This window comes from Sardina pilchardus, chromosome 15, assembly GCF_963854185.1.
Source record: "Sardina pilchardus chromosome 15, fSarPil1.1, whole genome shotgun sequence".
In the NCBI taxonomy this organism is placed as follows: Eukaryota; Metazoa; Chordata; class Actinopteri; order Clupeiformes; family Clupeidae; genus Sardina; species Sardina pilchardus.
In genome coordinates this window covers 27,705,326-27,729,538 of record NC_085008.1, presented here as the reverse complement: position 1 = coordinate 27,729,538, position 24,213 = coordinate 27,705,326, and the positions used below count along the sequence as shown (strand labels likewise).

The 24,213-nt window shown below is 48.0% G+C and overlaps 1 protein-coding gene across 5 annotated transcripts in view; it reads left to right on the top strand.

The window, feature by feature from the left end:
- lpp (LIM domain containing preferred translocation partner in lipoma) overlaps window positions 1–24,213 on the top strand; it is a 210,482-nt gene that overhangs the window by 44,270 nt on the left and 141,999 nt on the right. For 4 of the 5 annotated variants that reach the window (XM_062555769.1, XM_062555765.1, XM_062555767.1 and 1 more), the window contains one exon: window positions 21,326–21,507. In XM_062555769.1, coding sequence (XP_062411753.1) covers window positions 21,330–21,507 — 178 coding nt within the window. In that variant the 5' untranslated portion in view covers window positions 21,326–21,329. Of the gene's footprint in view, window positions 1–21,325; window positions 21,508–22,454; window positions 22,493–24,213 lie in introns of those variants that run through there. The other variant, XM_062555768.1, reaches the window with a different exon arrangement.

The following is a 24,213-nucleotide window of genomic DNA, read 5'->3' as shown; positions in this document are numbered from 1 at the left end:
TCTTAGAGGACTTTGTCGGCCGAGCGCAAAGTAATCCCTAAATTTTCCCAGAATCCAGCTGTTTTTTCTCCCTCATCCGTCCTGGGGAAAGTGTTCGGCTTGATGTTTGTGTTTGATTACAGCTTGTCTTCTCTCCTGCGTACACATAGGAGATTGCCTCCACTACAAAAATCCCAAATAATGTCTCTGTCTTATGGAGACTTAAGCAGACACTTGTTGTCTGTGTCTATCTCTCTCTGTGTGTGTGTGTGTGTGTGTGTGTGTGTGTGTGTGTGTGTGTGAGTGTGAGTGAGAAGTAAGCAGGTGTTTGACATATGGTTGGGCAATAGAGAACAAGGAGCAATCCTCTTAACACCAGCAGCCACCCCCCACCCAGCACAACATCATCTCCTTGTGCAGGCTAATGCCCTCCGCTGCACCATGTTATTCTGTCTTGTTTAACTTCTTACCCACGCTGCCACAGCGGTGCCCGCGTAAAGCCGGGCTTAAAGGGCGCCGTGCCAAGCTGATGCCAGGCTGATTACTCTGCCCGCTTCTTAATAAAGCTGGTTTTGCTGGAGTAATGAGCGGGAGAGTCTCCGGGACGGCAGTGGCGAGTTGATGCTAATGAGCTCGGTGGCCGCGATGTTTACTGTTGTTGTTGTTGTTATTGTTGTTTGCGGTGCCGGAGCCCCTCTGCTGTTTTTCTTTTTTGCTTCGCTGTGACGACGGGCCGACCAATCAGCCGCCCCGGCAGTGCCGGTCCTCTGGGGACGGGGTTCGGAGGGGGGGGGGGGGGGGGGGGGGGGAGGGGAAGGGAACTGCTGTGAGACACTTCACACAAAGCTGTTTACACGTGAGCCCAACGGCTGTCCGCTGGCTTTTTGCTTTTGTTTGTGCACGAGTGCTGATGAGATGGCTGTTGTTGATGGACTCTCAGTTCGGCCTTTTCAGATTGGCCCCCTGTTTTCCTGTGATACATTTTAAAATGAAATACTTTCCAAAAGCGTATAATATTGTCCATAAAAGCCACAAACAACACCACCTGACATAAAAACAACAAGTTGTATATTATAGCGTGCTATTTGTCAAAATGTGCACTTTCTTTTAGTACTTTGTACCAAGAAGACTTTTTACAGTTTATGGCGCAGGTGGAAGCTGATTTTGGCAGGAGAAGTAGCCAAATCTTTGGAACTTCCCTTTGAACAGATGTGTCCCCTGCAGTACAGTAGAGTTTGCAGTCGACACGTAGGCGTCTCACTCCCACAGGCGTCTCACTCCCACAGATGTCTCACTCTCATGGCCGAGAGCCGGGTCGTGAACCCACAGACGTCTCCCTCTCACTAATATCTAACTCTCAAGAAAAAGTTGCGTGTCTCTCAGGACTCAAGGGTGTCCTGCGTTCAGACGTCACACTCTCAACAAAGATGTCTCACTCTCAGGAAAGATGTCTCACTCTGTGGACAGAAGTTTAAATTAAATGAGCTAGAGGTGCATCGTTTGAGATGATTTGAGGTGCGGCCTCAGCTATCTCCCTCTCAAGAGCGACAGAGGTGTGCCTTAACCCCACAGATGTCTCACCCTCAGCACAGATGTCTAACTCTCAGAGATGTCTCACTCTCAGAACTTGAGAGGTGTGCCTTATTCCCACAGATGTCTCACCCTCAGCACAGATGTCTCCCTCTCAGAGCTTGAGAGGTGGGTCCTGCACAGATGATACAGTTATGATATGGTGAAGCCACCGAAGGGGATCCGTCTGAAAACAGGAAGTGGGTTGTGTCCTAGGCGGCCAGCGTGTGTCTCCGGTCGCTCGCCACTAACTGAAGGTTGCACATCGACGGCTCCCCTCGAGTGCTCAGGAGCTCTTTCGCCCGCCCGGTGCTGAAAATGAAACACCATTGCTCTTTTTTTCTCCCTCATCTGTAAAGATCATAGACTGTATACAGTCTATGGTAAAGATATCCTGGGACAGACTTAGGGCTGCTTGATTATGGTAAAAATCATTATTACGATTATTTTGTTCAATATTTTATTTATTCGCGATTATTAAACGCGATTACTCAGTGATTTGGAAACTAGCATCCGTATTCAAATGTTTTTTTGTTTTTTTAATTGAATTTTAAATATAATCCAACAGCAAAATTAAAAAATATATATATAATGCGAACAAAACCGCAACGGAATCATGCACGCGAAATCGCAAGACAAAAGGAGAGCATTGTTATGAAACTGAATGCAGCAAAAATAATCATTATGTTTCGATTATGTTATTTTCATAATTGTTGGAAGTCATAATCACGATTAATCAATTAATTCTAGACAGGCCTGGCCATCTTTAAAGTTAGTCCATTACGCATGTTTACATTTGATAAAAAATGGAGAGGAATTAAGTTTTACGATGCTGAAATACTACATGCATCATTCAGAGCATGAACAGCATACCCACATCTTGGATTACTACTTCAATTCCATCATGTGACCAACAGCATGTGGCTCTTAGATGGCCTCTCCTCATTTCCCCCATGCCATGCTTGGACCTAGAGCCACGTGCCGAATATCTTACATTAACACGCATATATAAGCTCAATAAAGAGTGTCATGTTAAACATGAAGATCTGCTGTGTCCGCTTTGAGCCATAATCCTAATGGACGTGTCTCTATGATGTATTTTCAGTCTCGTCTGGCCCGTTCACTTAGCTGTAATTCGGTAATTACAGAACATCGATTGATCAGTGTGAATGGTCAGCGCAGGGAGAGAGGTTTTTACAAGACTTTTCTCACACTACAAATGGCGGTTCCACTGTGGGCTATATATGCATGACACGATAACCGCTGTTGCCAGCCACACTTTAATAGCCTAAACAGTCACACAGTGTTCCCTCGAATTGGTGTGTCTCGTATCGCTGACACTGGCTCATCTTTCACTCTCCACGGCCTCGGGCGAGGGACTCCAGGGCGCCCCAGAACACGGCTGCAGACCACGCCTCAGATAGATAGATAGATAGATAGATAGATAGATAGATAGATACTTTATTGATCCCCAAGGGGAAATTCAAGAAATTCAATTCAGGCCGGAGGGAGCGGAGGAAATGTCCCATATGGAACCGGTTCTGTCCTTGTGCTGTGGACTGAATCAGAACCGAGTTCTGTTCTGTGGAATGGTGGATTGAAATGGAACCTGGGTCTGGTCTGATGCAGATCCATGCCAGATCTCTGCCGGAATAGGGTCCCACTTGGCTCTAAGCCAATAAGCTCTAAGTCTGGACTGCCGCCGCTTTTTTCTTCTTCTTCTTCTTCTTCTTCTTTTTTTTTTTTAAAGCGGCAGTGGAAATCCTTGTCAGGCTTGGCGCGGAGCATTTTGAAGGATGGCCGTCTGAGTGGAAGGCACTCCGTGAGCTACTGTGTGTTCTAGCGCACTCTGAGTGATGACAGACCCTGAAGTGTGTCATCTGGCAAACAATCACCAGATGTGGCTTGCAATGCTTTTTGGAGAGCTGAAGGTTTCTTGCACAATGAAATCACCATGTCAGTAATAAGATATTGCGAAAGCTCTGTCTTGTGTCCAGACATGAAAATGCTAAAGATGTGTTTGTGTATGTGTGTTTTTTTTCGGCAAAAGAGTAAATGTGTTGCCTGGGCCTGTTTTTTTTTTATCCTGTCACAAATGTTATTTTCAATTTGATTGAATGCTGGGCTGCCTAGCTTTCTTAACCTGGTAGTATATCTTTCCACTGATGACAACGCAAAATGGAACATTTTTCACTTTGGAGGCTTGACTCTAGACTGGGTGTTGCACTCCAGGTCACACTGAGGTTTTATGAGTGTGTGTGTGTGTGTGTGTGTGTTTGTTTGTGAACACTCTCTCCATATGTCCGCATGTGTGGTCATATTATGGCAGGATGTGTGTGTGTGTGAATGTGTGTCAGTGTCTGTGTGCATTTGTGGTGTGTGTGTGTATGTATTTGTGTGTTTGTGTGTGTGTCTAGCAGTGCGCTGAAAGGAATTCAGAAGGGTTATAATGTCATAATTACACATTGATTTTGGCAAAGCACACCACCCTATTGAATGGAGCAGTTGACAGTGGTCAAGGGTTACGCTTTAGTTGCAGACCAACTCCCTCCTTGGCGGTTTTTTGTATTCTCTGCGTATCCTGATGCAGGGCTGCGGTTCACAGCCTCAAGTGACCTAGAGAGACACATGTCTGCAGCATGACATTCATCTTCAACTTACGGCCACTTGATCCCCACCACATAGTCTGTGGACGGCACCTTCCCTTTGACCACACACAGACACAGACACACACACACAGGCACAGGCACACAGAGACACTAACGCTATAGCACACTAAGCATACACACACACACACACACACACACATGCACACACACAGACATCAAACATAAGCTTGAAAGCTCTGCCAGGCAGAGTTGTGAAAGCTGCCTGTGATCTCTGTCGGCTGGGTAGTCAGTCGTTCACTCAGAGGCAACATGCCACACGAGCCCGTCATTGTCACACACACACTCATACACTCACACACACACACACACACACACACACACACACACACACACACATAGGCATGCGGACACACTCTCAGACACGTCTCTCTCAGCTTCACTCACTCACTCACTCTCTCCCTCCCGTCTCAAAGAGGCCAAGTTTTGATCTAAGTCAACTTAAAACACTTAAAAATCACAGAAAGTAAAAGCGAGCGGCTCTTTCAATATTAATGGCGGACTCCACTGGGTGCCGGCACAAAGAAGAGAAGAGAGGCACGCCAGTTCTCCCTCAGCCTCGGCTTTAACCTTCAGCGTTGTTATTAATTTCAGAAATGAATACACTAGATTAGAAAAAAAAAAACCCGAGGATGAAAAAAACCCACGTTTAGCTCCATTTTATTTTAACCCACCCCCCCCCCCCCCCCCCCCCACCACCACCTTTTTCCGCTATCTAAATCGCACTCCTTGAAGATAAGGATTTCATTCACTCAGACGTGATGAGGAGAGCCTGGGACCAAAGAGTTGCCAGTTTAGGCCAATTAACGGCGCTCTCAGGTGAGTCAGGGGAGACTGATGAGTGGTGATCAGGGGGGGGGGGGGGGGGTCTGCCAGGAGGGTGCTGCACCTAATACTTCTCCTCCGCCGTGAATTGGTCCCGCTTCTCGTTATCTCAAACACTTCGATTCCGCAGATAAAGGTTTAATCCCGATGGCTCTCAGGAGGTCTTTTTTCCCGACGTGGACGCGTCCCAGCATGCTGAGATGATAATCTGCCCAGTCTCTCGCCTGGCTGGCTGGTGTGTGCGTCGGGGATAGGTGAAGCAGCTTGGGAGTCGGAGGCCGTGTTTGATCCTGTTGCAGGGGGATAACATCATAGGTTCGCATCTATCCGGGCAAAAGGGAATTTGGCTTCACTGCTCAGATCTATGACAGCCAGACTAATGTTTTGAATATACTTTTATTTTCCCTCAGGGAACATACACACCCCCTTCTCTTTCTCTTTCTCACACACATACAGACAGACAGACACACACACACACACACACACACACCACACACACGTGCAAAGATATACACACACAAAATCTCATGCCGAACTCATGTTGTCTTTTCTCAGTAATGTTTAGTGTCTCTTTTGCGCCTCTTGGTGATGGTTTGTCTGCCTTAGCGATGCAGGTGTATACAGTAGATGATATGTTCCACACCATTCAGTCTTACCGCCTGTGTTGCTTCCGACCAGCGTGCCCCATGATCTTGACCTGTTGTCCTCTGGGGAAAGTGGCTGTGCTTTGATACACCGAATCTCCCATGATCCTCCTGGGTGTCCTGTGCCATCATCACCCTGTGGGTTGGTCTAATTTTTTTCCCGATACAGCAGCAATCTGTTCATTGTTTGGCGTGTATCGGGAAAGTGGTGTGATCTGATACTCTTTTGTGACATTATAATTGAGCGCCAGGCGAAGACAGGTGGTAGCAGGAAATGTTCTGGGGCTCCCGTCGAGCGAGGCTGAAAATACCACTCGAATCCCGCCGCTTCAGCAGGGCCGCCTGAGCTGTCGGAATTACAGAGAAAAACAGCAAATTAGCACCTGCTGTTCAAGGTTGACTCCTCATGTTGTCCGACAACACAGCCGCTCCTCTTTGTGTGTGTGTGTGTGTGTGTGTGTGTGTGTGTGTGTTTACTGTCCTCTTTTGGTGTTAGCGGTGTGGCTCCTGCACCTTCAGACACAGTGAGGCCAGACTGTGACGGTGCCAGCCCATGCTGACAAGAGAGAGAGAGACGGACACACACACACACACACACACACACACACACACACACACACACACACACACACACACACACACACACACACACACACACACACCCAGTGCCAGCCCATGCTGAAGAGAGAGAGATGCTTTTATTGTGCATAGCCTGCCTCACACACTCAGATGTCCAGCTGGGATTTTAATTAACTGCGCTTCAAGTTTTTCACCTTGGCGCGATCAGGCACCATTCCTGGAAAGACGATAATTAACAGGTTTTTTTGTGCTGTTTCATTTTGTTTTGTTTTGTTTTGTTTTTGCCATTGCCTGTTCCACTGCGATGCTTAAACATTTCCCCCATCTGTGAGTGAGGAGAGCCGAGTTTGAGCACCCTTTGGATTGGTGGTTTGACAAGTCTGGTCAGGATATGCTCTCAGACAAACAGCAGTCGATACGATAGCACACACACACACACCGAGCAACACCTTCAGGCCCTCGCGTGTGCACCTGATGTATCAATAAGGGGCGGTAATTGAATGGTGGCTCTGTGTGAGAAGGTGAACGGCGAGGTGTCGGGTGTTGACAGCTGCCTGTCATTACGCTGCTCAGATCTGGATGATCTGATGAACTCCCGGGACTCCCGTCTCACACCGGCAGCAGTCGCGTGGATCAAACGCTCGCATTATGCAAGCTGTCCGATTCCATTTGATATTTCCCCGTGCCAATATGGAGCTGTCGCTCAATATCAAGCTCCAAGCTTTATATTTACAGTTTTTCCGAGCTGAGAAACTCTGTGCCTTTGTCACAAGGGAGAAGCTTGGGAAAAACTGTGGTAACGGCACATAAGAAAACACTCTGACAAGTTGTCAAGGCTTGATGTGCTACACTTTTTCGAAGGGTTTTGATAAACATGTTATTATCTAGAGAGGGATAAAAACATGTCTTTTTCACAGACAGAGAGAGAGAGAGAGAGAGAGAGAAAGAGAGAGAGAGAGAGAGAGAGAGAGAGAGAGAGTCAAGATTTTAGGCCTCTTTAGAGGTCTCACCCTCTGAACGTCGGCTGGGGAGCTCGTAATTCCTCACATGCTTGATGCAAAGCAAGATGTGTTTGAATGCTGCTTGGTAAACAGACTGAGCCAGTGAGTTTACAAATGTATTTCTGTTTACACTTCTGGTTACACTTTTATACGGTTAGGTGTTGGAAAGTTATTCATTAGACTTAATACTTAAGTGTCAAATAGAACTCCTACTTGTGAAGCTTAACAAATTAGTTGCATTACCACCTACTGAGCTCATTTGGTTAACCATGTACAATTAACCCCATTATCATTATCATTATTATTATTATTATTATTCTGATATGAACACTCTTGCTTCTGGTTCTTTGTATCAGCTTAAAGGGATATTCCGCCATTTTTGGAAATACGCTCATTTTCCACCTCCCCTCGAGCAAAACAATCGATATTTACCTTGTTCCCGTTCATCCAGCCATTCTGTGAGTCTGGCGATACAACTTTTAGCTTCAGCCTAGCATAGATCATTGAATCGGATTAGACCATTAGCTTCTCGCCTGCTAGCTTCATGTTTAAAAGTGACTAAGATTTCTAGTAATTTTCTCATTTAAAACGTGTCTCCTCTCAAGTTAGAAAGTGCAATAAGACCAACTGAAAATGAAACCTGGCGTTTTTCTAGGCTGATTTGACATGGAACTACACTCTCATCTGGCGTAATAATCAAGGCAACTTGCACACTACTGGCACTACTACTGCTTGTTGTCTATGGGGACTATTTTCAGATGCTGCGTACGATATCACTACGCCTATGGTACGTTTGCAAGTTGCCTCGATTCTTACGCCAGATGAGAGTGTAGTTCCATGTCAAATCAGCCTAGAAAAACGCCAGGTTTCATTTTCAGTTGGTCTTATTGCACTTTCTAACTTGAGAGGAGACACGTTTTAAATGGGAAAATTACCAGAAATCTTAGTCACTTTTAAACATGAAGCTAGCAGGCGAGAAGCTAATGGTCTAATCCGATTCAATGATCTATGCTAGGCTGAAGCTAAAAGTTGTATCGCCAGACTCACAGAATGGCTGGATGAACGAGAACAAGGTAAATATCGATTGTTTTGCTCGAGGGGAGGTGGAAAATGAGCGTATTTCCAAAAATGGCGGAATATCCCTTTAAAAAGCCTGTCCTGCGAACAGGGTATTTTCTGCCCAGGGATTGTGGTTATAGCCAAAAAAAGATGGAACCACAGCAGGATTTGTCAGATGAACGGCATTCTGTTGGCTTCTGAGACATCATACAATGCCTTATGCTGTGAAAGTGGGGATGGTCTTATGTTTTATATGGGCTCAGGCTGTTTGATGTATGTGCAAGTGCACCAGTGTACTTTTTTGCCCGCTGAGCGAACTAAACACGATGTATAGCAAATAGTAACAGACACGGTCGGTCACGTGTGTGTTACACCACTGATGTTTTGTTGTGTTGTATCTGAACGCTCGGTGGGGAGTCAGACGGAGGTTGCTGGCATCACAGAGAGCGTCTGCCAGCGTGCAGAAGTGAGGCAGAGCAACAGTTGGAGTAGCCTTGGGGGACAGGCGGGCGAGATGCACGCTCCAGCCGTCACCTGCCGCCTTTTTTCTTTTTTTTTGTCACATCCATATTTTATCTCCAACAGAATACGTGTCCACACACAACATGACAACAACCAAAGTGTAGCTGTCTGTCGTCACCTGCTTTTAATTTAACTGATATCATCCGCTATCGTAGATTGCCGGATGAAGAAGATTTAACATGCAAATACGCAGCGGCCCTGAGTTGTTAACAGATAACAATCACTCAAAATAGGGGGGACCGCCATGCGAGACGGTTATTGTCCGTTACACCCCAACACGGCGGCAGGTCCAGTCACGCCTCTCCCAGTGGGGCCGTGTGGAAGTGTTGGCCACGCCCGTGCAGCGTGAGGGGAGCACGCCGGGTTCCTGGCAGCTGGCTCACGAGGTTCGGTTAGAGGCCTTGACTTGCCAAGAGCCGTGCTGCCCCGGCTCCAAGAGAGCCAACGGCCATTTGACCAGTGTGGCTGCCAGCATTCCCTCAGGTAGCCCTTGAGATTGTTGTTGTTATTGTTGTTGTTGTTGTTGTTGGTGGTGTTGGTGGTGATGTTGGTGTTGTTTTTGTAGGCGTCTGCACTACAGAGGAGTGATCAGTGACCGAATAGCTGTTAAGAGCTGTCAAGACTTGCAACGGGGGGGTGGGGGGGGGGGGAGGGGAGAGAGAGAGAGAGAGCTAGCTAGCTGTGTTTCTCGTTAGAATAAAATGATCACTCCTATAAAAATGTGCTAAAAAAAATGTAGATACTTAATATTTAAAAACTAGAGCTGTAAGAATGATGACAAAATATTATCAGCATCCAGTCACTTATGATTTAATCCTCAGACCAAAATGTTGTGCTTTGTTATGTAAGCTTGTGTCAGTCCATTAAATTATGTAAAGGTACGAAAGGTATGACAGCACATTGAATGCTGGCGGCACAGCAAGACACCCAGTCACGGGTATGGCTTAGTCACGGGTATGGCTTGGCCACAGAGAGTGTTGTCCTCTCCAGCATGCTCAGCGTCTGCCTTTGAACACTGTCAAACAGAAAGCACTTGACCCTTCCAGTGAAATGCAAAGCTTGCTTTGTCTGTGAGGCCAGTGGTGATGGGCCGGTGATGGAGTAGTGGTTCAGGTGCAGGGTTAGCATGCAGTGGCCAGAAAAGTTGTGGGTTCAATACCGGGCATCCTCTGTTGTGCCCTTGAGCAAGGCACTTACTGTAGCCCCGAGTCACCCTGGGGACAACGGCCCTTGCAGTGTAATTAACATGTGTAAGAGGCTTTGGCAAATGTGTACATGGAAGTGTTGACCTGTCTTTGGAATTATTATAGGATGTAAAGCAGGACTTGAGAGGCCCTGCTCCTGCTCCTCCTCCTCCTCCTCCTCATCCTCCTCCTCCTCCTCCTGCTCCTCTTTCTGCTCCTCCTCTTCCTGCTGCTCCTCCTCCTGCTCTTCCTCCTCTTCCCTCTGCTCCTGCTCCTCCTCCTCCTCTTCCTCCTCTTCCTCCTGCTCCTGCTCCGCTGCTTCCCGTTCCATGTCTCCTACTCCTCCTCCTCCTGCTCCTGCTCCTCCTCCTCCTCTTCCTCTTCCTGCTCCTCCTCCTGCTCCGGCTCCTCCTCTTGTTCCTCCTCCTCCTCCTCCTCTTTCTCCTGCTCCTCCTCTTCCTTCTACTCCTGCTCCGCTGCTTCCCGTTCCATGTCTCCTACATTGTCGCTGCTGTTGCACTTTCACCATTAAACATTCAGTGTTTGGAAGTGCTCCAAAAGGCCCCCGTTTGCTTTTATTAATATGTCAACACGTGGCGCCGTGTGTCACCCCCCCCCCCCCCCCCCCCCCCCCCCCCGACAGACACACACACACACACACACACACACGTGGAATGGAGCAGCGCAGTGCAGTGCGGAGCACAGCGTTTGCAGGATCCATAATGACCACTTGAACTCTTAACACAGCCCTTGTTTCCAAACAGAGGCGCGCTGGGGGAGAGGCGAGCTCTCGTCTGTGTAATGTCGCATTAGCCTGCTCAGCCATTCGAGCAGCAGCTTGGGCGCCGAGTGGTGCCGAGCGGCGCGCGGAGCTGGAGAGGAGGTGGCGCGGAGGAGGAGGAGGAGGAGGAGGAGGAGGAGGAGGAGGAGGAGGAGGTGAGGTGAGGCGCGGGTGGGCTGGGGCAGGGGCAGGGGCAGGGGCAGGACCGCAGCTCCTGTGTGCACAGATGTGGAGCTTTAATTTTTAAAGGTGTTAGGCACGCATGGCTGCCAGCCTGCCTGACTGTGCTGCTCTGTGCTGCCCTGCCCCGCGCTGTGTCTCGTCACGTCACGTAGCATATGAGTGCTAATTCAAACCACCGCTGCCCTCCTCCAAACCCACCACCACCACCACCACCACCACCACCACCCACCCACCCTCATCCACCCCTCCACGAACACTTACTGAATCTCCCTCCCTCATGTTCCTTCTCTACTTCAATCTCTCTCTCTCTCTCTCTCTCTCTCTCTCTCCTCTCTCTCTCCTCCAGTACAGTTTATCCCTTATCCTCTCTCCTTTTCCCTCTCTGCCTCTGCCTCTGCTGCTGTGCATCTCCCTCTGTCTATCTGTCTATTTTCTTTATGCTCCCCCATCCTTCCCCGAGTGGTTCCATGGAGACGCGCTGTGTTGATTCCCAGCGCCAGCACACTGAGTAGAGAGAGAGAGAGAGAGAGAGAGAGAGAGAGAGAGAGAGAGAGAGAGAGAGAGAGAGAGAGAGATAGAGAAAGAGAGTAAAAGAGAGAGAGAGAGAGAGAGAGAGACAAAGAGATGGAGCTAGCGAGCGCAGAGACGTAAACATGAACACACAACGCCGGCCCTGCCTCTACACCTGTACACCTGTAGACCTGTACACCTGTCCTCTGCTCCCCTACACAAATTCACCAGGTGCTTGCACCCACTACCCCAAACAATGGGCTTTCTGTTTAAAGAGCACTTTGAGCATAGACTCCCCAAACCGTCAAATGCTTGGCGAAGAAGGAAATTGTTTCAAAATTGTTTCGATAGTGGTGTGATATCACTTTTGGTTTTCGTACAAGTGCTTTTGTGGTCCCACTGTCATGCCACTTTAACGACCCACTAAAGATGATTGAGTGGGAAATGGAGGGGCGGGGGGTGGGGGGGGCGGGTCTGTTTAGCAGAGTCAATCTGTCCTGACAAGTGTTGGCTTGAAAATCTCTCCATGTCTAGTTGGATGATGGGGGTCTCAACTTCTCATCCCTCCACGTATTCTAGGCCTGCGTGTTGCAACTCACACTATGGCACATACTGTAGCATGCCAACTGACGAGGTGTTCAGTCTCTTCTCCTGTACGACCTGTGTAACTACACCACTTTGTTGTTAGCAAGCAATAACTGTGCATACACGAGTAATTCGAAACCGTGGCCACATACATTTTTTATATACCAGGACGGAGCATAAAGAAAGGATCATGGGAGAAGGGGATGAAAGTGGTTTGTTGGGCTTGTCTATTTTCTTAATCCATACTGAATGTGTGCAGGTGTTGGTGTGCAGGGTCTACCAAAATGAAAACGTCTGCCCAAACAGAGTTGCGTTTCGAGTAGTTCCCAGGAAAAGAACAACGAGATGTTTAAATAACCCGAGAAGCTGAAGAAACAGTGCAATGCATACAGTATTTGAATAGTCTAACGGCAGCAACAGGAGCTCAAGAGCTCTTCAGACTTGGGTGTAAATCGTTGAGCTGGCCTAGTGCTTATAACAGCAGACACCTCATTCACCAAGAGAAGAGCTAATCAATCAGAGGTTTGTTGTTGTTTTAATTTAACAGCTTAATGAGCTGGCCACATACTAGGAAGTTGAATACAAATTAGATCAAGTGCCACGTGACTCATTTTATCATGGCCTGGTTAGTCTGGTAGAAGAAAATACACTTTCATTAATTTCACAAATTCACTTTTCAAATACATTTTCTCCAAAAATGTTTATTTATTTGCCATTGGTAAGAGAGAAAGGTACCCATAACTAGCTTACACTGTACATCAGAACTATGCATTGTGTATTATTAATATTGTGTTTCACCTCAAGCAGTCTTCGCATGTAAAGTATATGCTGTTCATATTTATTATATTTGTATGTGAAGCACACTTTTCCTTTATATATAGCATCCTTAGGAAAGGGGGAAAATCTTACAAGACCCATTCTGAATGGCACACCTCGATCTTTGAAACATTTATTTGCAAAGCCCTGATGTTTTAGCCCCGCTTGACCTCTGTCAGTTTACTAAGCGCATTGTTCAAGAAGAAGGAAACGAGGAGCGAGACTGGACAAGAGAATCTGTCCAGACATCAGGGCTGGCTATCGATCTGTGCGTGTGGCATGTTGAACATAATGTCGTGGTTCTCCTCCCCTGGAAGACAGTGCAGAGATCAATAGTGGTGCGTTGGGCTTTGCCCGAGCATGTACTGTACAGTGCTGGTGGAGGGGCAAAGAAAACACAGCTTTGTTTATTATAGGTGCACTAACTAACACGTGTTAGCCACACCACACTATGTATAAACCGCATGGTAGTGTTGCGTGCAAATGAGTGGCTGTGCCAGTGTATCAGTGCTCAGTAGATCAGAATCAGGTCGTGTCTTAATCCCAAAGAAAAATAAAGAAAGCTTGCTACTGTTTATTAAGCCTGATAGCTGAAGATGTTTAGCAAAATCGATGACTAAACCTTGCCTAATAGACAGGAGATTACTGTAACCAGAACTACCATATCAAATAGCCCTTCAGCACCTTCACAACGCTGGATCACACATCAGCAGCTAAGTGCATTAATGTTAATTTACTGAAGCACATTTGATTAGACTCAACGAGCCACCAATGACCCTTAACACTGGACAGTGCTATGTTTATGATAGATAATTAGGCACAATCTGTGTGTGTGTGTGTGTGTGTGTGTGTGTGTGTGTGTGTGTGTGTGTGTGTGTGTGTGTTTGTGGGGGGGGGGCGGTGGTTGTGTAGGGTGTGTGTGTGTGTGTGTGTGTGGAGGGGGGGGCGGTGTGTGTGTGTGTGTGTGTGTGTGTGTGTGTGGAGAGGGGGGGGGGCGGTGGTTGTGTGGGGTGTGTGTGTGTGTGTGGGTGTGTAAGGAAGTGTAAGGAAAGTATACATCTCATCAAAATGTGTTGAGTCAAAGGACTACATTCTAATCTACACATATGCTATTTATGTGCCTGTCACTTTCTAACTAGGCTTTAGTTTAAAGAGCTGATAACCATCTAACTGCCCTTGCCTGTTCCATGTCAAAACTTTGAAGTTTTAATGGACCCATGGTTCAAATGATGGGTCACGCTGGATTTGGAGACATGGGCTTAAATATTTGAAAAGCTCAATTGTTTGAAAACAAACCATGGCATTGATAGGCTACAATGTAGAACAGATGCAAGCCAAGGGTTTAGAAAAGGAGCCGTTACCCTACTACATAGACTTAAATCAACTCTAAAGAGTTTTTCGTATCTTAAAATAATGTTTCCAAAATCATTTCAGCGGTTCATCAACTCGTAACAGGGTGAAAGGCACTTCTGCTTTCACTTCGCGGCCCTCTATCGGCTATAACCGCACTATGTGACTTTACGAGGTGAGGTAGTGTCTCTGTAGTTCGATGAAATGAGTGTACAGTACTGTATGTAGTTGCCGCCACTCATATGTACAGTAGGCCCCTACTGTACATGTGCCTGTGCTGTATACAGTACAGTATCTATGTTTTTGTTAGTGCATAGTGCATAAATGACATTGTATTTCTGGTTGCACTCATATCTGTGGAGGCCTAGGCATGTATTTCTATGCTCACGGTTGTGTGTGTGTGCTTTGGTTTTGACATATCTATGTGAAGTATGCATGAATGCGTGCGTCTGTGGTCATAAATCTGTGTTTCGATTTGTGTTGATGTGTGTGTGTGTGTGTGTGTGTGTGCTCCTGGGTGTTTGTTTATGTTTTCACTGGATTTTATGATGTCTTCACTGACATTCTGGAGGGGCAAGTTACAAAACAAGTCCTGCTCTTCAAACTGAGCAGACCATTTAATCTGTTATGTCATGCATCATGTAAGCTTGCCAAACCAATGACAGTAAATAAACATAGGTCACATTTTCAGAATAGCTGTGTTCTGACCATAAACCCGTTCAGATGAGCCTGAGATCAATGCATGTCAGACTTGTTGGATGTCAGGCTCTGTCTGGATGTGACTTGGTGCTATAGTTTTTATTGGGGGGCCAAATGCTTTACTTGTGTTCATGCGGTAACCGGATTTACCACTTTCAGAGCACTGTTGCCATAGTTGTGCAATGGCCACATCATGCTGCCCCAAAATAGGTATTTCTTTGTGTGAGCTGTGTGAGGATATACAAAAGAGAGCACTTAGGCCAGCAATGCATATGAAAGGGGCTGATTATATCTATTCACATGTAATATTGGGGGCCCTTAAGAAGCCAAGGAGGCATATGGCGCCGGGTGAATGGCTAAATGAATGTCCTTTCAGTTTTATATCAGCAGGCGTTCTTCACCTGGGTGCTTTTCTGTTGTTCGGCCTGTAATGACCGCTTGTTAGTCAGCCATGAAAGAGCGAGATCTGCAGAATGGTCATTTGGAAATATCACGTTTTTAAGTGCACGGTTGCCAGCAAATCTGGCATTCTGGTGGAGTGACTGCAAAAAGGTGACTGCAGTTCGTTTGTTGATATTTTCTTCTGGTGCTCTAAACAATGCGCTCCAGTCAAACTGGATTAATTTCAGCATTTCTGTGCTGAGATGTCGAGAGGAGTCTCTCATGTTCTGTCAAGCCAAGCCTCTCGCTCGTAAGATGCACTGTGTGTGTGTGTGTGTGTGTGTGTGTGTGTGTGTGTGTGTGTGTGTGTGTGTGTGTGTGCGTGTGCGTGTGTGCGCATGTGTGTGCACATGTGTGTGTGTGTGTGTGTGTGTGTGTGTGTGTGTGCGTGTGTGTGCGCATGTGCGCGTGTGTGTGTGTGTGTGTGTGTGCGCGCGCGCGTGTGTGCGCACGGCGTAGTGGCAGGCGGCGGTGTCAGAGCAGAGTGCACGAGGGGCTTGTTGTTCTCGGGTGTCGACGGCGTTGTTTACTTGTCACTCGAGCCTCAGATCATGCCGGCGCTTCCTGTCCGGCCCCGACACATGCCCGCCGGTGTCACCGGGCGACAACGGAGCGCGCTCTGACAAATTGTCCGAAGCCGTTAAAGTGGCCCCCCGTGTGTCCTGCCGACAGGCGTCACACGCAAGGACCTCACCTGGCTCAGTCAGAAGGTGTGTGACTCAAGAGTGCTGCTTTCATCCACTCACTCAAACCAGATTTAAACCCTTAGGGCTTCTCTACAAATACACTTGCCTTCTGTGTAGGCGTTGTGTTAAAAAAAAAAAAAAAAAAAAAAGTGTCACACAAACTCTTTCAAACCACGTGCTGATAATTATCCTAAGTCCTTGCTTCCAAAAAGATGTCTCCTTACCTCCTATGTTTCAGTCCTTGTTGTCCCCTTACTTCCTAACTGCTGTGTGTCCTTCTTGGCGTCCCTACTCTTGTGTCCTACTTAGCATCCTTGCCTTGGTGGTGATCCCTTCTCCTTTATGAGAGCTGTACAGTAGACCTCGGTATACTTGCAGCCTTGATGCTGCAGCATGTGTCCTGTGTTTTGATTGTACGGGCTACTCGCTCTACTCGCTCTCTCCCCACCGCCCCCCCTGCCCCCCCCCCCCCCCCCCTGCCTCCGCGACACCCGGTGTCGGCACGTTGTCTTATTTAAATCGCCGGGGCTGATGCGAATCCTCCTCGCTCCTTTCATCTTCCGCCACTCAGCCGATCAGCGGGCGCCATTAGCTCACCTCGCTCATTCTCGTCGTTCACCTTGACCACGGCAGCTCCAGCTGGGATGCCTGTAAGAGGCATTAGACGAGGTCATGCACTCATAGACATGCACCGGGGGGTGGGGGGTGGGGGGGTGTCGTTGGCCCTAGAGACGGCCCTAGAGACGGCATAAAGCAATTGAATTGTGAAGTTCTTGGAGGAGACGGGGCCATTCTGAGACGGAGAAGTGCTGTAGGTGTTTGGGGGTTGGGGGGAGGGATTGTAGACACCTGTGCTCATCGCCATGCTGTGTCAACACGGAGCATCGGCGTCTCTTTGATCCTGCGTAAGCCTCCTTCCTCGCGCGTCTGCCGGGTCAGAGGTCAGCTGTAGGGGTTTACGCCGCCGCGCTCTGATGTTCCTCTCCCTGAGCCGCGCTGGCGGGGGATTCTCCATCACGAGCGCTGTAAAGCTGCCGTGCGCTCCAGACTCCAGAGGCCTGCTCGTGATGGACGTCTCTGTCGTGTGATTCGCTCCTTCAAACGACCCCTGGATGACTCTCCCGGGGTCTCGGAAGCGCGTTTCTCACCGGCTGTGTGTGTATCATGAACTCTCCTCACCTCTCACGGCAGCGCTCCGCAACACCATTTCCTCTTACTGCCATCCTCCCTCTCTGCCTCCCTCTCTCCATCCCTCTCTCCCTCCTTCTCTCGCTCTCTCGCTCTCTCCTGCTCCTCTGCGAGTATCCCGCTAGGACAGGTGCTAAATGAAATCTGTGTGGAACGGCTGTGCATGTCTCTCTCTTTCACTCTCTCTTTTTCTCTCCCCTGACTTCCTTTACCCGTGTGTGTGTGTGTGTGTGTGCAGGTGTGAGAGAGAGTGTTTTGCTGGAAATGTGTTGCTGCTGGTCAGAGGGTAGCTATTGGGGGTGAGAGACGCTGGGTGTTGATAGCTGACAGAGCAGAGTAGAGCAGAGGAGAGCAGAGGAGAAGAGACATGTCTTGCAGCGCCACTGCAGAATCTCCTGCCTTGCCTTGTGTGCACAACAACTCTGTCTCTCTCTCTTTCTCTCTCTCTCTGTGTGTTTGTGTGTGTGTGTGTGTGTGTGTGTGTGTGTGGGGTGGGGGGTTTCGGGCTGATATTAAAAGATGATTGCGTGTGGGCTTTTTTGGTTCGTCTCCGGAGGGAGAACGTAAAACCTTTGCATCAATCAGGGGGAGGATGGGAGGACAATTCAGCCAAACTGCAAAACACAAGAGCAACAACAACAACAACAACAACAACAACAACAACAGAAGCAGAGAGAGGAGGATGAAAACATACTTATATGCACACACACACACACACACACACACACACACACACACACACTTACAGACACAAAGCGTAGAAATAGTTCAAATAACATTTCAAAAGATTTCAGAATAGGATGGTGAAATAGCGGCAGTGTGTGTCCTCAGCCCCAGCTCAGCAGGCGCTGGAGAGTGTTCCTTATGTTGGGCCCTGTTGTGTTGTGCAAGCCACATTCTTCAGGAATGACACACACTCTTAGGACACACTTGTCATGCTGTCTCATGGACCTTAAAGGACCAGATTGTGTCTGTGTTAACTGCGCCATCAGTCGGTAAGGTGTGTGTGTGTGTGTGTGTGTGTGTGTGTGTGTGTGTGTGTGTGTGTGTGTGTGTGTGTGTGTGTGTGTGTGTGTGTGTGTGTGTGTGTGTGTGTGTGTGTGTGTGTGTGTGTGTGTTTGGATAAGGTACACATGCGTTTCATGAATCAGGTCTGCATGTTGTACTCAAATGCATGTTGTACTCAAAAGGATGCTCACTTTTCCAGTGGTCATTGTGATGTCACCATCACAGGACTATCGTTTTTCTTGGCTCTTGTTTTTTTTTTTTTTTTTCCATTGGAGCGCGGAGGCACGGCGGTGCTGACCTCACCTCGTGACGATGCGTTGGGGAGGTGTGTGTGTGTGTGTGTGTGTGTGTGTGTGTGTGTGTGTGTGTGTGTGTGTGGCACAGCGCTGCTCTCTCTCCGCCATGGCGGTGCTGACCTCACCTCGTGGTGATGCGTTGGGGAGGTGTGTGTGTGTGTGTGTGTGTGTGTGTGTGTGTGGCACAGCGCTGCTCTCTCTCCGCCATGGCGGTGCTGACCTCACCTCGTGACGATGCGTCGGGGAGGTTGAGCCGGGCCGGCCGCGTTGGTGATTAATGAGCGCCAAGGCACCTAATCGAATTACAAAGGTTATGTTGATCTGATGCTGCCGCGGGTGCCTGCCGTTTCAGGATCTCTCAGAGATCACGAGGTGTGTCAAGGCCAAGAGTGAAGCGCTCTCTAGCCCCATCTCTTTCTCTCTCTCTTCTACTCTCTTTCTCTATCTCTATCTCTTTCTCGCTCTCTCTCTCTCTTACTCTCTCTCTCTCTCTTACTCTCTCTCTCTCTTTCTCCCCCTCTCTCTCTTTCTCTCTCTCTCTCTTACACACACTAGTTAACTCGAGTTGACCGATTATCGGCCCAGCCGGCAAGGGGATTAGACTGCCATACAGTATATTGTAAAACTTCAGCTTTTCCTAATTTCCTATTTTTACATTAATTCATTTGCATCTTAACATTCAGTTATTTAATTCCTTCACTTGTTTGCTTGTTTATCTGGATTTAAAAAGTGCTGCTTGGAGCTCCCTGCACTTTTTGTGTTAAGATCATAATGAAAGGCTAAGCATAATGCTTAAAGGCATTTATAGTACATTTTATATTTATATACTTATATTTGTATGAAATAAACATTCATTTTCACAGCAGACGTGTATTGGCTCCAAATATTGGTTATCGGTCCTTAGTTATTGAGAATCGATATTAGCATCGGCCCAACGCACACCCAATGACTGACCTCAATTAGCCTGCTTAACATGCGCTCCTTATTGTCTTGTTACCCTGACTGGAAACACGTTCTGTCCCTGGAGTAAGTGACGCGTGGGTGTGGGGCTGTGGGGGCTGACCACAGAGCTGCCCTCCATTGATCCAGCGCCCTGCTCAGAGCCAGTGCCAGCCATTAATGCCATCTCATCCCCACCCACCTGGGAGAACACGCCCAGTAGTTTTCCACTGAGGGGCCTGGGTTGGAACCGCACTGGTGCTGCTCTTCTTCTGGGAGGGGGGTGTGTGTGTGTGGCAGGAGGGGGGGGGGGGTTGTTGTTGGTGTGGTTAGTTGCAGCATGCCAAACTTGCACTGCCAACTCTGCCCAAAACACACTCACTCATTCACTAATACACATACCACACACACACACACACACACACACACACACACACACACACACACGCATACACACACTTGTGTTTTCATGCTACAGTATGCCGCGCTTGATTTTATGTGGAGACTGACAGAGACAGATAGGGATCCTAGTAAGTTGTCCTCAGAGAGCGATATGTGGCTTTCGGGAAAGCCTTTTGCTTGCGTTCCGTGTGACTTTGTTGAATTATGACCCCGGTTGTGTTTATGACCAGAGAGGGAACTGGCTGTACAGACAGAGGGTCAATCAAGTTTGTGAGTGGAGTGCAAGTAGACTGTTTTGTGATATGTGAGTGTGTGTGTGTGTGTGTGTGTGTGTGTGTGTGTGTGTGAGAAGGTGCCTCTAGATGATGATGGCAAGTTGGCAGCAGCTCCACACACACACGACACACAGCGTGCTGGACGGGGAGTGAGGATCTAAAATTACCCGCTCACTAATACGTGGCCTGTGGCCTGCGGCCCGCGGCTCCAAAAAGGAAAGATTAAGATTAGATCTTTGTTGCGGAGTCATCACCCCGCTGGACATGATTGAACACACGAGAGAATAGATCTCATTTAGTCGCTGCGCTGCGTGCTCCTCTGTTGCAATAGCGTCTCTGTTATGTTAGGATACGACGTTAATAATCTGCATCACGATTACACATGTGAGACAAATAAAAGAGCCTTCTTGTCTACCTTTATTATCGTTATTTTCATTACTGCTATTTTTATTACTAAACTGTTGTACTTCTACTGCTATTAATGATATTAAATGATTTATGATCTTGAGCAATATTGCTCAATATCATAAATCACGTAGTATAATTAAATGCGACGTCAATCACAGCAACAAGCACAACAACAACAGTGATTACACAATGTTGTTTTTCTATAAATTGATGCTATTATTTGTGTTCGATGGCTTACTGTTATTCTAAATTGCTTTTGGATGATGGAAATAACTTGCCATATCACTTAACCAATGAGGGTTTGTTAAAGGAAAAGGCTGACTTTTTGGGAAATTTGCTAGAAGTGGGTTAGACCAGTTAGCCTATAGTTAGCCTATAACTATAAAGCAGCTGTAGGCTAACTGGTCTAACCCACTGCTAGTCAATTAAGCTAAGCTAACAGTGCCTGACTGTGCTATTGTATGCACAAAGGGTATGCATCCTCTTGTTTAACACTTGGGGTGGATGGCATAAAAGCTTATCATCAAAAATGGCGGGTTCCTTTAGACTTTGCCTTTATGTATTAATTATGTATTAAAATAAAACTTTTTTTGGAGCTTATACCCAGTGTGCGGACCAATCAATCACATTGGGTTCCTTTAGACTAAAACGATCATCGTCCATGAGACAATGTGCTGACCAGCCGTGTGTGTGTGTGTGTGTGTGTGTGTGTGTGTGTGTGTGTGTGCAGAATCATGTGGAGTGCCGACGGAAGTGAGCCTGGTCAGGTGAGCGCCCGCATGGAGACCAGCCTGCCCATGGGCACCACCAGCATCTCGGTGTCCCAGCAGCAGCCCCCCAAGAAGTTCGCCCCCGTGGTGGCCCCCAAGCCCAAGTTCAACCCCTACAAACCCCCGGGGGAGGGGGCCGAAGGTACAGTATAGCAGAGCCCAATAACTACACACACTCATGCTCACACTCACTGACTCACACACACACACACACACATGCCCAAGTTCAACCCCTACAAACCCCCGGGGGAGGGGGCCGAAGGTACAGTATAGCAGAGCCCAATAACTACTGCACACACACTCATGCTCACACTCACTGACTCACACACACACACACACACATGCCCAAGTTCAACCCCTACAAACCCCCGGGGGAGGGGGCCGAAGGTACAGTATAGCAGAGCCCAATAACTACTGCACACACACTCATGCTCACACTCACTGACTCACACACACACACACACACATGCCCAAGTTCAACCCCTACAAACCCCCGGGGGAGGGGGCCGAAGGTACAGTATAGCAGAGCCCAATAACTACTGCACACACACTCATGCTCACACTCACTGACTCACACACACACACACACACATGCCCAAGTTCAACCCCTACAAACCCCCGGGGGAGGGGGCCGAAGGTACAGTATAGCAGAGCCCAATAACTACTGCACACACACTCATGCTCACACTCACTGACTCACACACACACACACACACATGCCCAAGTTCAACCCCTACAAACCCCCGGGGGAGGGGGCCGAAGGTACAGTATAGCAGAGCCCAATAACTACTGCACACACACTCATGCTCACACTCACTGACTCACACACACACACACACACATGCCCAAGTTCAACCCCTACAAACCCCCGGGGGAGGGGGCCGAAGGTACGGCAGAGCCCAATAACTACTGCACACACACTCATGCTCACACTCACTGACTCACACACACACACACACACATGCCCAAGTTCAACCCCTACAAACCCCCAGGGGAGGGGGCCGAAGGTATGGCAGAGCCCAATAACTACTGCACACACACTCATGCTCACACTCACTGACTCACACACACACACACACACATGCCCAAGTTCAACCCCTACAAACCCCCAGGGGAGGGGGCCGAAGGTATGGCAGAGCCCAATAACTACTGCGCACACACACACTCATGCTCACACTCACTGACTCACACATACACACTCACGCATACACACACTAACCCCCCCTCCAGGTGACCCCCGGAGGTGACCCACTAAATGTATTGCGAGGCAAAAGTAGATCCTTCCAAACACACACACACACACACACACACACACGTATACGCAGGATTCGGTTTAACCTCTAAACCAGCAGAAGAAGAAACACACTGGTATGGCTGGTATGGCATAGTGAAACAGATTCCTTGTAAACACACACACACACACACACACACACACACACACACACACACACACACTCACACACTCCAACATATATATTCTGAAAGCTCATAGCCTATCCTAATTACAACCCCTTCAAGCACATCAACAGCTGTCTATGCCAAGTTAACAGATCAGGTTATAAATGCCACAGCACATATATATATATGGACATATGGAGGCCATAACTGGAGCACTAGACTACATTAAGATGGGGCTTTACAGAGCTTCTAAGTGTGGGGTCTTCTCACCACCATTGCACATGAACTTTGATTCTTGTTCATCATACTGTACGTGTGTAATACTCTGTGCATGCATGTCATGCTAAAGCGATTCATCTTCATCTGCTAATGGGCATGAGCGGATGCTAATGCAGCCCGTGCAGATAACATGCCGTAAACAGTACATGACACAGAATGCCTAATTATTTGTATGTAATTACGGAGAGTGAGAGGGGGGATTCTCTCTGTGATACTTGCCAGGGCGAGGAATCCGGAGGCAGTCTTTTATTTATGATCCAGCGCTGATGATTTTCAAGAGAGAATAAGGACAGCTCCAAGACAGGGTGGCTGCTTTTTGAACTCTGTAGTAGACGCCACACTTACCACACATCCTGGGGCAGTGAAGTGGAGTAGGCCTCGCTGATCTGAAACCATTTGAATAATCCCTACCACAGGCCGCAGATTATTCACAGGCCAAAGTGCCGTGCAGAGCGCTAACTGTCAACAGCCGACACCAGTTGAATGCCCTGCAACTCAACTGATTTGGACTATTTTGATGCGATGACCATAACTACCCGCCATGAAGTAAATTGATACTTTAATATGGCTTAATTGTGTGTTCAGATTCCTGCTGATTTACTTTCCCAACAGGACACACACCCAGGGGAGTGGAGTCAGATCAGATTTGACCCCGTTCTTGCTTGGCTGACCTAGTTGTGGTCCAGATCTGGCCTGTGTCTGATGTGGACTTTCCCAGGGCTACTTCAGTCCTGTTTCAGTTAAAGTCTGCTGCGGTCTGCTCTCCCCCCCCACTCCTCTCTCTCCCCCCCACTCCTCTCTCTCTCCCCCACTCCTCTCCCTCTCCCCCACTATCTCTCTGTCTCTCTTTTTTTTTTTGCCTTTTTTTTCATAGGACAGTGAAGAGTGAGAACAAGTGAGAACAAGTGGGAGAGAGAGAGAGAGATGGGGTGGGATCGGGAAATGACCGCCGGTTGGACTCGAACCCGGGTCCCCGTGGGCACCTGGACCCGTTCATGGCATGGCATGAGTGCTGTAGCCTGTTGAGCCACAGCGCCCCCCATCTCTCTGTCTCTCTTCCTGCCTGCCTTTCATTCGCTCTCTCTCTCTCTCCCTCTTTGGCTCTCAGTGTCTCTCACTTGTTGACCATGCATCCACATTTATTTGCACTAATGTAAAGGAATTTCCTACT